The sequence below is a fragment of the Phacochoerus africanus genome, chromosome 15 (genome assembly GCF_016906955.1).
Source record: "Phacochoerus africanus isolate WHEZ1 chromosome 15, ROS_Pafr_v1, whole genome shotgun sequence".
Taxonomy (NCBI): Eukaryota; Metazoa; Chordata; class Mammalia; order Artiodactyla; family Suidae; genus Phacochoerus; species Phacochoerus africanus.
This window is the reverse complement of record NC_062558.1, coordinates 55321118-55334011: the sequence shown is the minus strand read 5'-3', so window position 1 is coordinate 55334011 and position 12894 is coordinate 55321118. Positions and strand designations below refer to the sequence as shown.

The 12894-nt window shown below is 41.7% G+C and overlaps 1 protein-coding gene across 2 annotated transcripts in view; it reads left to right on the top strand.

Moving 5' to 3' along the window:
• Nucleotides 1–12894, top strand: part of MTR (5-methyltetrahydrofolate-homocysteine methyltransferase) — a 105535-nt gene that overhangs the window by 31531 nt on the left and 61110 nt on the right. For both annotated transcript variants that reach the window (XM_047759699.1, XM_047759698.1), the window contains exons 11-15: nt 695–762; nt 1587–1666; nt 5263–5375; nt 8770–8910; nt 10032–10217. In XM_047759699.1, coding sequence (XP_047615655.1) covers nt 695–762; nt 1587–1666; nt 5263–5375; nt 8770–8910; nt 10032–10217 — 588 coding nt within the window. The remainder of the gene's footprint in view (nt 1–694; nt 763–1586; nt 1667–5262; nt 5376–8769; nt 8911–10031; nt 10218–12894) is intronic.

Genomic DNA, 12894 nt, shown 5'->3' with positions numbered 1-12894 from the left:
ATCTTATGTAGCTGCTTTTTCCAGTGCTCTGACTTCTTCATTCCTGACTTCCTTTCTCAATTATCTTGTCCTTCAAACTAGCTGTGGTTAAACTCCAGATCCACACTGTCCAGTAAGTGTCCTCTGCCACATACATGTGTTATTGGAGCACTTGAAATGTGGCTGTTGTGACTGAGGAACTAAATTTTTAATTTTTTTCTTGCTTTTAAGGGCTGTATCCATGACATATGGAAGTTCCCAGGCTAGGGATCGAATTAGAGCTTCAGGGGCCAGCCTACGCCACAGCCATAGCAACGCAGGATCCAAGCTGCATCTGCTGAGCCATGAAGGGAACTCCCTAAATTTTTAATTCTTCAAACATTTTAAATTAAATTTAAATTTAAAAACTTACTTTATGTTATTTGAAAATGCATTATTCAGCTTACATTCTCTGCTCAGCATATAGGTTGAACAATCTTCATTATGATCGGATAGGCAAGTAAGTATCTCACTGCATTTCATAGTGTGTGAGCTGTTCTCTGCTTTTAATCAAGGCTTGTGAAAGCTTTAGATCTAGAGTTAAGTATGTTTGGCTCTCTTTTAAATGTAAAAGCAGTTATTCAGGAAATGTAGATCTTTTTTTTCTGCTGAATTGGTAGTGAGGAGCTTAAAATTCAGATGAACTCTGTAAAACGTTCGCTTTTCCTAAACATAGGATTTTGCCACGGATGGCTTGGTCAATATCGTTGGAGGATGCTGTGGTACGACACCAGCTCATATCAGGTGATGATCACTTCTAAATATTTAAGCTTTGGTTATGGGATGAATTGTTCTCCTTCCCCCCAAATTCATAGGATGACCTACTAGTCTTAAGTTCCTCTGAATGTGACTGTGTAGAGATAGGACCTTTAAAGAGGTAGTTGAGGTAAAATGAGGTCATATGAGTGGATCCGGATCCATTATGACTGGTGTGGACACAGATACAGAGGATGGGACTGTGTGAAGACACAGGGAAAAGGCAGCCGCCAGAAGCCAAGCAGAGAGGAAACCAGGCCTCCTGGCACCTTGACCTGAGACTTCCAGCCTCCAGAACTTTGACAGATGAACCCTGTGCCCTCCCTTCTATGTGTGCGTGCTTAAAAAAAAAAATAGACCCAAAGGATTTAATTTCCTTCACTACTGGCACCTACTCTCCTGTTTGCTTTTCCTTCTCAATGATGAAGCCTGTTTTTCTTTTAAAATATTGACTGAGAAGCAAGGGCATGTTTCATGTGTGGGTTTGATGGAATAAAGAACATCTTCGGGTTTGAGAAAGGGTGGAGGAGATTTGCCGTTTGCATTTGTGCAAACCATCATGTGTTCAGGTTCATGTCTCTGAGCATAGAACCCAGTATAGTCAGTACACAGCAGACAGGGTGGGTACAGAAACATTCCAGATTATAGATTCATTGTGTGCGATACTGAGGAAACTAAAAAGCGTAATTGTTTCTGCACATTTGGAACTAGGTATATAATTATGTTAAACAGACTTAATTTCATAGCTGGAAATTGGTTTAATTAAACTTATTTTATCCTGAACTCATAGAGTGTTTTCTCTTTTAACTCAGAGAAATTGCTGAAGCTGTGAAAAACTATAAGCCCAGAGTTCCACCTGCCACCGTTTTTGAAGGGCATATGCTGCTGTCTGGTAAGTTGTGAAAACATGGTTTTTATGATTTCAGAAATCATTTCTAGATTAAGTTAGTATGTTTTTTTTTCCTGGTAGTGATGTTCGTGCCAAGGACCTTGTTTATTAGGTCAAAGACGAGTTTGTATTTTTCTTGGCATTTAAAGGAGTTCTAGCAAAGAACCCTTTGTTTTTTCAGGGGAGAGAGTGGGAAAACATTGACTTTGGGGAAATGTGAGCGAAGGCACAGCTGGTGCCCTTGGTTAGAATTATTGTTCACTGCTACGAAAATGTACACAGGCCAGAGACTCAGTTTTAATCATCAGATTTGCTGCTAGTTGCTAAAAAAATCCAAGCTGCCCAGACTCAAGTTTTTGTAATGATGGCAGCCTCTTCCTAGCAAATTGTATTTGCTTCTAAAATATTGTTCTGCTCTTATGTTTACAAAGAGTTGTGATATTTATTGTTCTGTTTTGTTCCCAACAGTCCTGTGGGAAATTTTTTTTTTTTTTATTAAAAAAAATTTTTTTAAAGCCACTCCTGTGGCATTGGAGGTTCCCAGGCTAGGGGTCAAATAGGAGCCACAGCTGCCGGCCTACGCCAGAGCCACAGCAACGCCAGATCCGAGCCGGGTCTGTGACCTCTGCAGCTCACGGCAATACCGGATCCTTAACCCACTGAACAGGGACAGAGATTGAACCTAAAACCTCATGGACCGTAGTTGGGCTTGTTATCACTGAGCCACGAAAGGAACTCCAGCAGCTTTCCTTTTTCAGAATGAGTTTTGACATTCAAAAAAGGAACATTAGTAAAACAGGTTATCATGCTGACTTATTAGAAAAATAACTTTAAATTTTCTATATTTTCCACAATACTTGAGTGACATATTCTTAGTATCTTTAAACCAAAAAAGTTTGTAAACAAATTCTTAGAGAACCTGCAAATAGCACACACTTAGGGAATTATGTACCCTAAGACTTGAGAATTTAATATTCCTCTAAATTGATATATTTTTGTTCCATATGTTCCCCTAAAAAAAGGGAAATAAAATACAAGTGACAGTAAAAGTAACACCCACTTTTCTCACTCAGGACATATTTCATAGAATTAATCTCAGTGAGTGAAAATGAAGTTGGATTAGAAATACTCCTGTTCGGGCCACCCCAGAAGACAGGATGAGAATAGAGGGAGAGGGATTTATGATTTATGACATATCCCCTACCCTGAAAAGTGGCTCTTGTCAGAGGGAGGTGCGGTGGGATAGTTTACTTCTTCCTTAGATCTTTTTTTTTTTTTTTTAATTTTATTTTTTTATTTTTTGTCTTTTTTTTTTTGTTGTTGTTGTTGTTGTTGTTGCTATTTCTTGGGCCGCTCCCGCGGCATATGGAGGTTCCCAGGCTAGGGGTTGAATCGGAGCTGTAGCCACCGGCCTACGCCAGAGCCACAGCAACGCGGGATCCGAGCCGCGTCTGCAACCTACACCACAGCTCAAGGCAACGCCGGATCGTTAACCCACTGAGCAAGGGCAGGGACCGAACCCGCAACCTCATGGTTCCTAGTCGGATTCGTTAACCACTGCGCCACGATGGGAACTCCCTTCCTTAGATCTTGAAGCTTTTAATTGACTTCAGGTAAAAGACTAAGTTAAAATTGTTAACCTTTGCTAAAATCGAAATAGGAAAGAACCAACTAGTTATGATTTTTGAAAAGAATTTATGTGTAAGAATGAAAGAATCCTTTCTTTTGATTTGAACTTCAAATTCAAATGTGCTATTTCTAGCTCGTTTTTGAAATCACCTTCAGATTTTAAAAGACTGACCTCAAACACCCTCTTTTTAATTGTTCTTTTATAAATTGCGGACTTGAGAAAAATGCAGATTTTACAACAGATACTTCACATTTCTAATATATCAGAAGTGCTTTGTGTGAACTGCTTTCAGGGCAGTGGCACAGGACCTCTTCGGCACTTAGACATGGGCACCCCTCCTCGTCTGCCCTGGGAACCCAGGGTCTGACTAAGGATCAGGGATGTGCTGAGGCCGGCGCTGAGGGGCGAGGGAGATCTGAAAGGGAGATCACAAGCCCAAACTGAGAAGTGACAATCTTCCTGGTCAGGAACAAAAAACCTGGGATAGTCTTATAATTACCTGCCTTCGTTATTTCCTTCTCCCACTTATGTTTCTTCCTCAACGAGTGCTTTGGCCAAGGACTCAAAAGCCATTTTCTTTTACTAATGAGAACAGCCATGATTATTGGTGCTAACTGTATGCTTATCAGTGTTACCTACTCCTTTCTATGACAGCATGGTGAGGCAGATACTACTATGGTCTCTTTTCTAAGCTCAGAGGCTCTGAGAGAAGTCTCCTGGGTGTTCACTGAGGTGGCTGCACAGGGCTCGGACCTGAGGCTGGGCGTCCCCAGAGCCTGCCCATAACCGTCTAGCAAGACTCCTGCTCCTAATACTGTAAATATATCCAGTAGAACAAAAGCAGTTAAAGACCTTTTCCTGTCGTGGCGCTTCAGGCTGTGTATTGCTAGTTACCTCAGTGTGATGTGTCCAAATTAATTATCTGAGATGTGCCCCTAAATTGGCCTGTAACAGGGGAGGTGTTACTATCCCCTGGTAAAGGAGGAAGGAGGAACAGAAAGAATAATGGACTGGCCCAGCATCTGCTGTCTCCCAAACTCAGCCCAGGCCCTTCATGGTGATCATGTTTGGCTCTGGTGGTTATTGGCTCTTGGCCTCGGACCTGGACCAGAGAGGTAAGATAAGGCTCGAAACACACTGTTGGTGAGATTTAGAATGCTTGCTCCTTCTGGATTCAAGCTGATGTCTGAATGGATAGCTGTGGAGCAGCTCTTTTCTTTTCTTTTCCTTTCTTTTCTTTTCTTTTCTCCATGCTCATAGTATATGGAAGTTCCCAGGCCAAGGCTTGAACCTGAGCCACAGCAGGGACAATGCCAAATTCTTAACGGCTAGGCCCCCAGGGAGCTCTTGGAGCAGTTCTTTTGGTTCTAACTTTATGGCTTTTGCCCCAGGCTCTTGGTTAAATAAGAATCTGATGATAATTTTCCTTGTTTCTTAGAGCTGGTATGATTCAGCTCTTCAGAGAAATTTGCAATTTAAAACCCTGAAATATTTCTTCGTTTGAGAGTTCTGGTTATAAACATACAGACTTCTGTTGTGTTTAAATATCCCTAGGGCATGGAGTTCCCATTGTGTCTCAGCAGTAACCAACCCAACTAGCATTCTTGAGGACTCAGGTTCCATACCTGGCTCCGCTCAGTGGGTTAAGGACGGCTTTGCTGTGAGCTGTGGTCTAGGTTGCAGATGTGGTTTGGATCCCATGTTGCTGTGGCTGTGGAGTAGGCCAGCAGCTACAGCTCCAATTGGACCCCTAGCCTGGGAATCTCCATATGCTGCAGGTGCGGCCCTAAAAAAAAAAAAAAAAGTCCCTAGGGCAGAAGGCCATGGTCCTGTCTCCACATTGGGGGTTTCTTAGCTAGTCAGACAGGCTGTGGCACAGAAGCTTTCTTTCTCATGGAAACAGTTGTTTTCTATGTATCTCATGTCATATGCCTTTTCAGAATATTTTCGAAATGCTTCTCCTTTTAAGGTCTAGAACCTTTCAGGATTGGACCATACACCAACTTCGTTAACATCGGAGAGCGCTGTAATGTTGCAGGATCCAAGAAGTTTGCTAAACTCATCATGGAAGGAAAGTATGAAGTGAGCATCCTAATAAGACCCTTGAGGCATCTGCTGTGTTCATGGCCAAGACAGCCAGTGAAACAGCTCTGCCTCTGGTAGTGTTACTAGCAGAGCTGCTGGGAAGGGTGAGAAGAACGGTAACGTGTGTTTGCAGCCAGTTGGGCCAGTGGGAGGATGAGGCTTCGGAAAATCAAAGCTGGTGGTGTCAGTATTTGTCAAAAAGGACTGCATTCAGGGCATGAAGTGGGATGAGATGGGAGCGACCCAGGTTCTAGCTGTTTCTGTTAATTGTGAAATAAATTTAAAAATTTGAAGACGGTCCTCATTTTGGCTTCTTACAAATCCTTCCAAGGGAAGGGAAAGCCAAGTAAATTCCTGTTCATTTCCTCTAACATGGTATTATTGCGTCTGTTAACTATAAACTAAAATTAAGGAGCAGTCACAAAAGAGAGTAGGCCCTGCCTTGGAAAGTTTGCAGGGTAGTTTAGCCATAGTATTTTTAGGCTTGGGCCTTCTATGAATGAACAAAATTGAATCCAAATTAAAAGCCTACTCTAAACCAAATGTTTGAGCCTACTCTAAACATCTGGATATATATATACACACACACACACATATATATATGTGTATATATATATATTTAATGTAAATTCAGAGTTAAAAATGGAGGAATCTGATCTGGGCTTTAATGATTTTATTTTTTTCATCAATCTCTCATTTTAAGGTTTTGCAGCCTTTAGGAATAGATCTTCCAGTAACCAGCCTCAAAGCAGCCTGGTTGGAATCAGAGGGCACATTTGTTATCCTTTATGGGCTTGTTATGGTGGCCTCCCTCAGGGCCTCCCTCAGTGGGCACGTTAACCAGGGCCAGTTACCCGGTTACCCTCCCCAAGTTGAGAAACCTTCACGGGGTGGCATTTTGGGGCACAAAATAAAACCCAGACTCCTCAGGCCATCACCCAGTCCCCTCCATTTAGACTCTAAATTGCCTTCCATCCTGACATTCCAGGAGGTCTACTTATGCCTCCAGTATTTGTTCATGTTTGTTCCCTTCCAGAATCCTATGCCCTTTCCTGGTTCTATACAGTTGTTGGATTGGCAGTGTTTCTATTTATGTTTTGACTTTTAGGACCATTCTGTGGTATTCCTTTCAGCTCTCATATTTGGTAGATTTGGTACTGAGAGCGGATGGCATTTTAAGAAGAAGCAAATGAGTGGGAGTGAACTCTGTCATTTTGTAAGGTCTTGCTATAGTGAGTTGCTGTGCCAGGTGCTTTATAGCATTACTTGTTTAATCTTTACAGCCCCGTGAGATAGGTACAGCTGTTATCCTCATTTTACAGATGCGCACTTGGAGGCTTCGGGGGCGATTAAACCCCTAGCCTGTTGTTTCACAGCAAGTGAATGATAGACCCTAAGTCCCCCAAGCACAAACCTTCATGCTCTGCTCTCTCTGCCTCGTCATGGGGAGGAGAATGGTAGGAGTGACTCCTCATTGGATGTGAGCTCCCCATGAGTCAGTGACCCCTCAAGATTCTGTGGTTAATGGAATGGACCTGAGAGAAAGTCTAGTCCCGTCTTCTTGCTCAAGATGTACAATTTTCTTTTTTTTTTTTTTGGCTTTTGTCTTTTTTGGGCCGCACCCACTGTATATGGAGATTCCCAGGCTAGGGGTCTAATAGGAGCTACTGCTGCCGGCCTACACCAGAGCCACAGCAACACCAGATCCGAGCTGTGTCTGCAACCTATACCACAGCTCACGGCAACACTCGGTCCTTAACCCACTGAGCCAGGCCAGGGATTGAACCTGCAACCTCATGATTCCTAGTCAGATTCGTTTCCATTGCGCCATGACAGGAACTCCTCAAGTTGTACATCTTTAAACAAATCACTCCATCACTCCCATATGGAAGGTTGGAGCCAAGCTGTAATTCTGTGGCTCTAATGATGTGGAAAGGTCAAGGCATTGGCATCTCTGTTTTGCATCTTTCAACCTCTGGTCAGACCAGGTTGCTTGCTGTGTCCTCTGTTCCTTTGGGTTCATTTCCCAGGGTCCCGCTAAAGATGCCACCTCTCAGGTAGTTTTGTCCGCTTCAGTCCTCAGGGGCCACACCGTTCCTGGGGCTTAGGCTGTCCTGGCCTTGGACGCACATGTTTTGTAGCAGAGCTTGTAGCTTTTCTACCCCCAACTAGAAGTGAGCCCTTCAAGAGCAAGGACTGTGACTTATACTTCTTCTCTTCTTTACAGTATTTAACATACTGCTGATACCAAAAGCATGTTTCGATTTGCTGAATTTTATTGTGGTCCTTTTTCTCTGTATAACCTTGGATTATTACTGGTAGTCTTTCTTTGAGGCCTGTGCCGAAGGGTCTCATGCCTATTCTTTCACAGTGATTGCTAAAAATTGCTGCTTGGTTTTCTTGGGCTAAGAAAAAAGTAGGACAGCATAGAAATCTACTATTAGTTTTATCCCTGCTGATTTTATTGTGCAGTGAAATATGCAATGAAGACTTAAAGTCTCTGCTGTACTAGCCAGTTAGAAAGCTTTATCAAACACGTCTGTTTTGCCCAGCATTGTTCAAAGGAGAGTGGAGATACCCAAGATCTTTCTAAATTTCCAAACACTTAAAATTCGGTTTCAGTGAAATCATGAGGAAATGATTATGCAATATATCACATGATAATATTTGTAACTGTTACAGACGTTTAGAGGCAGCAGGTTATTGTGGAATAAGCTATGTTTCCCAAAGCATGTTCTCTGCAACCCTGATCCTACCAGATGAGCATATATGAGAAATACTGCATATTGTATTTTGTATTTGGAGGTTTATAGTGTGTTAATTCTATATTAAAAAGATTTGAAAATCCTTTTAGCATAGAAAGTTTATTTAACTCATATTTCACATAACTTCTGTCCACAGCCTGCAGTAAATGCTTTGCTTATCTAACACTGCAGCGTTAGATACATTTGATATGGTCTTTCTGAGGACTTTTCTTGGAGGAGATGGGACTCAAGCTGGGTCTTAAACAGTATGGGATGGAAGGAGATTGTATTCCAAGCAGAGGGAACAATGTGGTCTGTGACACAGAAGTAGAAGTGGACTCGGCTGGGTACAGGGCGTTTGGTGGGGAGGGAGTGGAACAGGGGAGGGGAAAATGCAGTCAGGTAAGAAGAGAAGGCCAGTCCCAGAGGGCCTGGAAGAGCAGGGTGAGGAATCAGCCTCGGTGGATTCTGAGCATGATGTACTATGATGGAATGGATGATTGAGAAAGGTCCTCTGTGATGATGGGGAGCAGGTCAGAGCCTAGTGTAGTCTAAAAGGACTGCTGGGGGTGGTGAAGGACCACTCTTGTCCCCTTCTCTTGAGTTTCCCTCTCCTAATGCTGGTCCCTCTTAAATTTCTTCTTCAGGAAGCTCTGAGTGTTGCCAAAATGCAGGTGGAAATGGGAGCCCAGGTGCTGGATATCAATATGGATGATGGCATGCTAGACGGTCCCAGTGCAATGGCCAGGTTTTGCAACTTCATCGCCTCTGAGCCTGACATTGCCAAGGTTGTACAAATTTTTATTCCTCAAGGGAACCCACATGTGATGTTCTGTCACTCATTTACCTTTGTCACTTGTCTCTCCCTCTGTCATCTCATGCACTGGTTTCCTGTTTTTCTGTGTAGAAAGCCTAATGGGTTTCTGATTGTCAGTGTTCTCACTTAATGGTAGCCCTTTGAAATAAACCAGAATTCAGAGAGAGAGAGAGAGATGTGACTTCAGTGTGGCTGTCTCCAGGTCTTCTGGAATTGGTCACAAGAACTGATTGAGTTTCCTGTGATGTCTGGATAGACTAAGAATCAACTTTTCAAGTCTCTGAAGGGTATACTTACCTGTTCCTACCAATTCATTAGGTCTGTTCCTACCATAGACAAAGGAACTCAGTTAATCCTTCCTTATTGCAGGAAGAAGAGACTTATCAGAGTAAGACAAAAGTATAAAATGGGATTAAATCAAGGTAGTATATTATGTCAGCTTTTACATTGTTTTTTAAGATGAAAGTTAATTTTTGTGGCAGTATTTTCAAAAATTTTAGATGGATTCTGAAAACTTTAAAAAATCTCACTGCTTTCCTCTACCATCGAATTTGTGATGAGGATTGATTTTTGAAGCTTTTTAATTTTTTTTTTTTTTAGAAATTTCCTAGTGCTTTGAGAGGTAGTGCTGTCGTTTTTAAAAATTAGCCTTCAGCAAATGTGTAAGTTAGAAATCTTGTGGTAAGCAGTGAATAACATTAACCCGTCCTTTATTCACTTACTGACAAGCCTCATCACCTCTCTGGGAGTAAATATTTTGAGAATTTAAGGTACAGAGAAGGTAAGTGACTTGTTCAAAGTCAGAATCAGAGGGGGAGCCAGTAAAATGACGTAGGCGATTTCTGCTTTTTAGCTATGATCTTTTGAGTGATCAGTTTCTGGCCCATGATGGGTCTCTTGTAAGACTGGATTTATTCCAGGTATTTTGGGCTCTAAGAACAAGGGCTTAGGAAGAAGATTAAAACCCTGTCTCTTGTCACACTACTGTTACTCAATTATTGTTTCTCTAAAGAAGAGGGAGTATTTGCGAGTCCTCGGGAGGGAGTCTGTGGTGACCTGCAATCTTTCTGACTCTCTCCTTTCTGGTCTCAGGTGCCCTTGTGCATCGACTCTTCCAACTTTGCTGTGATTGAAGCTGGATTGAAGTGCTGCCAAGGGAAGTGCATCGTGAACAGCATCAGTCTGAAGGAGGGCGAGGATGACTTCCTAGAGAAGGCCAGAAGGGTTAAGAAGTTTGGAGCTGCTGTGGTGGTCATGGCTTTTGACGAGGAAGGACAGGTGAGTGATTTCTTTTGCTCTTGCTCATTGTGTTATGCAGGCTTAGCACGGCGGAAGAGAGCCGAGTCCAAAGCAGATGTGTGCACCATCTGTATGTACACACACACAGAGGCACACCTTGGAGATACTGTGGGTTCCATTCCAGGCAACTGTAATGAAGGAAATATTGCAGTAAAGTGAATTGTATTTTTTTTTCTGTTTCCCAGTGCATATAAAAATTACATTTATGCTATATCGTAGTCTAAGTGTGCAGATGCATTATGGCTAGAAAAACAATGTGCATACCTTAATTAACAGTACTTTATTGTTAAAAAATGCTATTATCTGAGCCTTCAGTGAGTCATAGTAGTCACATCAAAGATCACTGGTCACAGGAGTTCTCGTTGTGGCTCAGTGGTTAACGAATCCGACTAGGAACCATGAGGTTGCAGGTTTGATCCCAGCCCTTGCTCCGTGGGTTAAGGATCCGGTGTTGCCATGAGCTGTGGTGTAGGTTGCAGACATGGCCTGGATCCCACGTTGCTATGGCTGTGGTGTAGGCCGGCAGCTACAGCTCTGATTAGACCCCTATCCTGGGAACCTCCATATGCCACAGGAGTGGCCCTAGAAAAGGCAAAAAAAAAATACAAAAAAAAAAAAGACAAAGATCACTGGTCACAGATCACCATAACGAGTAGAATAATAATGAAAAAGTTGGAAATAGTGTGAGAATTACCAAAATGTGGCATAGACATGAAGTGAGCAAATGCTGTTGAAAAATGTTGTCGATAGATTTGCTCAATGCAGTGTTGTCTCAAACCTTCAATTTGTAAAAATGCAGTGTCTGTGAAGTATAGTAAAGGGAAGCTCAGTAAATCTAGGTCTGCCTTTATATATACATATGTACACACTTATGTACACATAAGTACATACACATGTGCACCCATACTTACATCTATATATATGTATGTATGAAAATTTGATTATATAATAAAACCTTCACATTAATTGAAAAAGGAATTATTCAATAAATGCTATTGGAAGAAAATAGAGCCCCATTTCCTACCATACATGAAAATAAAATATACATCAATTAAAGATCTAAGTGTTAAGAAAAAAAATCTAAAGAATATATGGGAAAATATTCATCTAAACTTGGGAAGCCAGAGTAGATCTCTTTACATAAAAAAGTAAAGCTTTGTATGAAGGATATGGTACTGTTTGCAGCATGTGTAATAGCAATGGATTAATAGCCTTAATATGCAAAGAGTTTATATAAATCAAAAAGTAATATATCCCAGTCACTTCAGTAGAAGAATGAACAAAGGAAATAAGTAAACAATTTGTAGAAAAAGAAATACAAATAGCCAATCAACCTATGGGAAGATACTATACTTAGTAATAACTAAAGAAATTAAAAATGAAGCAATAACAAGATATTAGTTTCTTTTATCAAAGACAGAAAAAAAATGAAAAGATAGATATATGGCAGCTCTCATGTTTCTGCCATTGAAGCTGAGCGTGGCAATGGGAAGCTTCAAACACTGATAGTTTAACCTGGGTGATGGGTGTGCAGTGATTACTGTGTTGTTTTATATCTGACATGATTTTTTAAAATACTTTTATATCTATTTAATAGTTAATTTAAAGCAGTTTAAAAAAATCCACGCCTTATAATTCAGCCCCCTCTGGACATCTCATAGGTTGAGTATGTAAGAGTCTGTGTAGCATTGTGGTAGTAAAACATTGAGAACTCCTTCTGGCTACAGTGCACGTAGGTACTGTGTAGCACTTAAAAAGAAGGAGGTGGCAGAACCATGTCTAAAGTATACTGGTCAGTAGAAAAAAAAAACAAAAGCAAGTGGCATGATCTTGGTTTTCTTTAATAAAAAAAGATTTATATGAATACAAGAGAAAAAAATTGGTAGCTGCTAACTGGAGGATAGGGATGAATTGACTCTTTTATTTTTTTAATTTTTTTAATTTTAGGGCTGCACTCGAGACATATGGAGGTTCCCAGGCTAGGGGTCGGAGCTGTAGCCGCCAGCCTACACCACAGCCACAACAATGCCAAATCCGAGATGCGTCTTCGACCTATACCACAGCTCAAGGCAACACTGGATCCTTAACCCGCTGAGCAGGGCCAGGGATCAAACCCACAACCTCATGGTTACTAGTTAGATTCGTTTCTGCTGGGCCACAATGGGAACTCCTGAATTAACTTCTTATTTATGTAATTGACAAGTGGTGGCATCATATGTTCTTTCTCTTTTCTCTCTCCCTCCTTTTTATTTTTTCTTGCTTTTTAAAGCTGCACCCACAGCATGTGGAAGTTCCTAGGCTAGGGGCTGAAATTAGAGCCCATGCCATTGCCACAGCCACAACCATAGCAATGCTGGGTCTGAGCTGCGTCTGTGACCTATGCCAGAGCTCATGGCAATGATGGATTCTTAACCCACTGAGCGAGGCCAGGGATCCAACCTGCGGTCATGGATACTAGCCAGCTTCGTTACCACTGAGACATGGGAACAACTGCTTTTTGCATTTTCTTTTCTGTTCTTTACTTTTCTTTTCTTTTCTTTTTTCTTTTAGGGCTGCACCCGTGGCATATGGAGGTTCCCAGGCTAGGGGTCTAATGGGAGCTAGAGCTGCTGGCCTATGCCAGAACCACAGCAATGCCAGATCCAAGCCGAGTCTG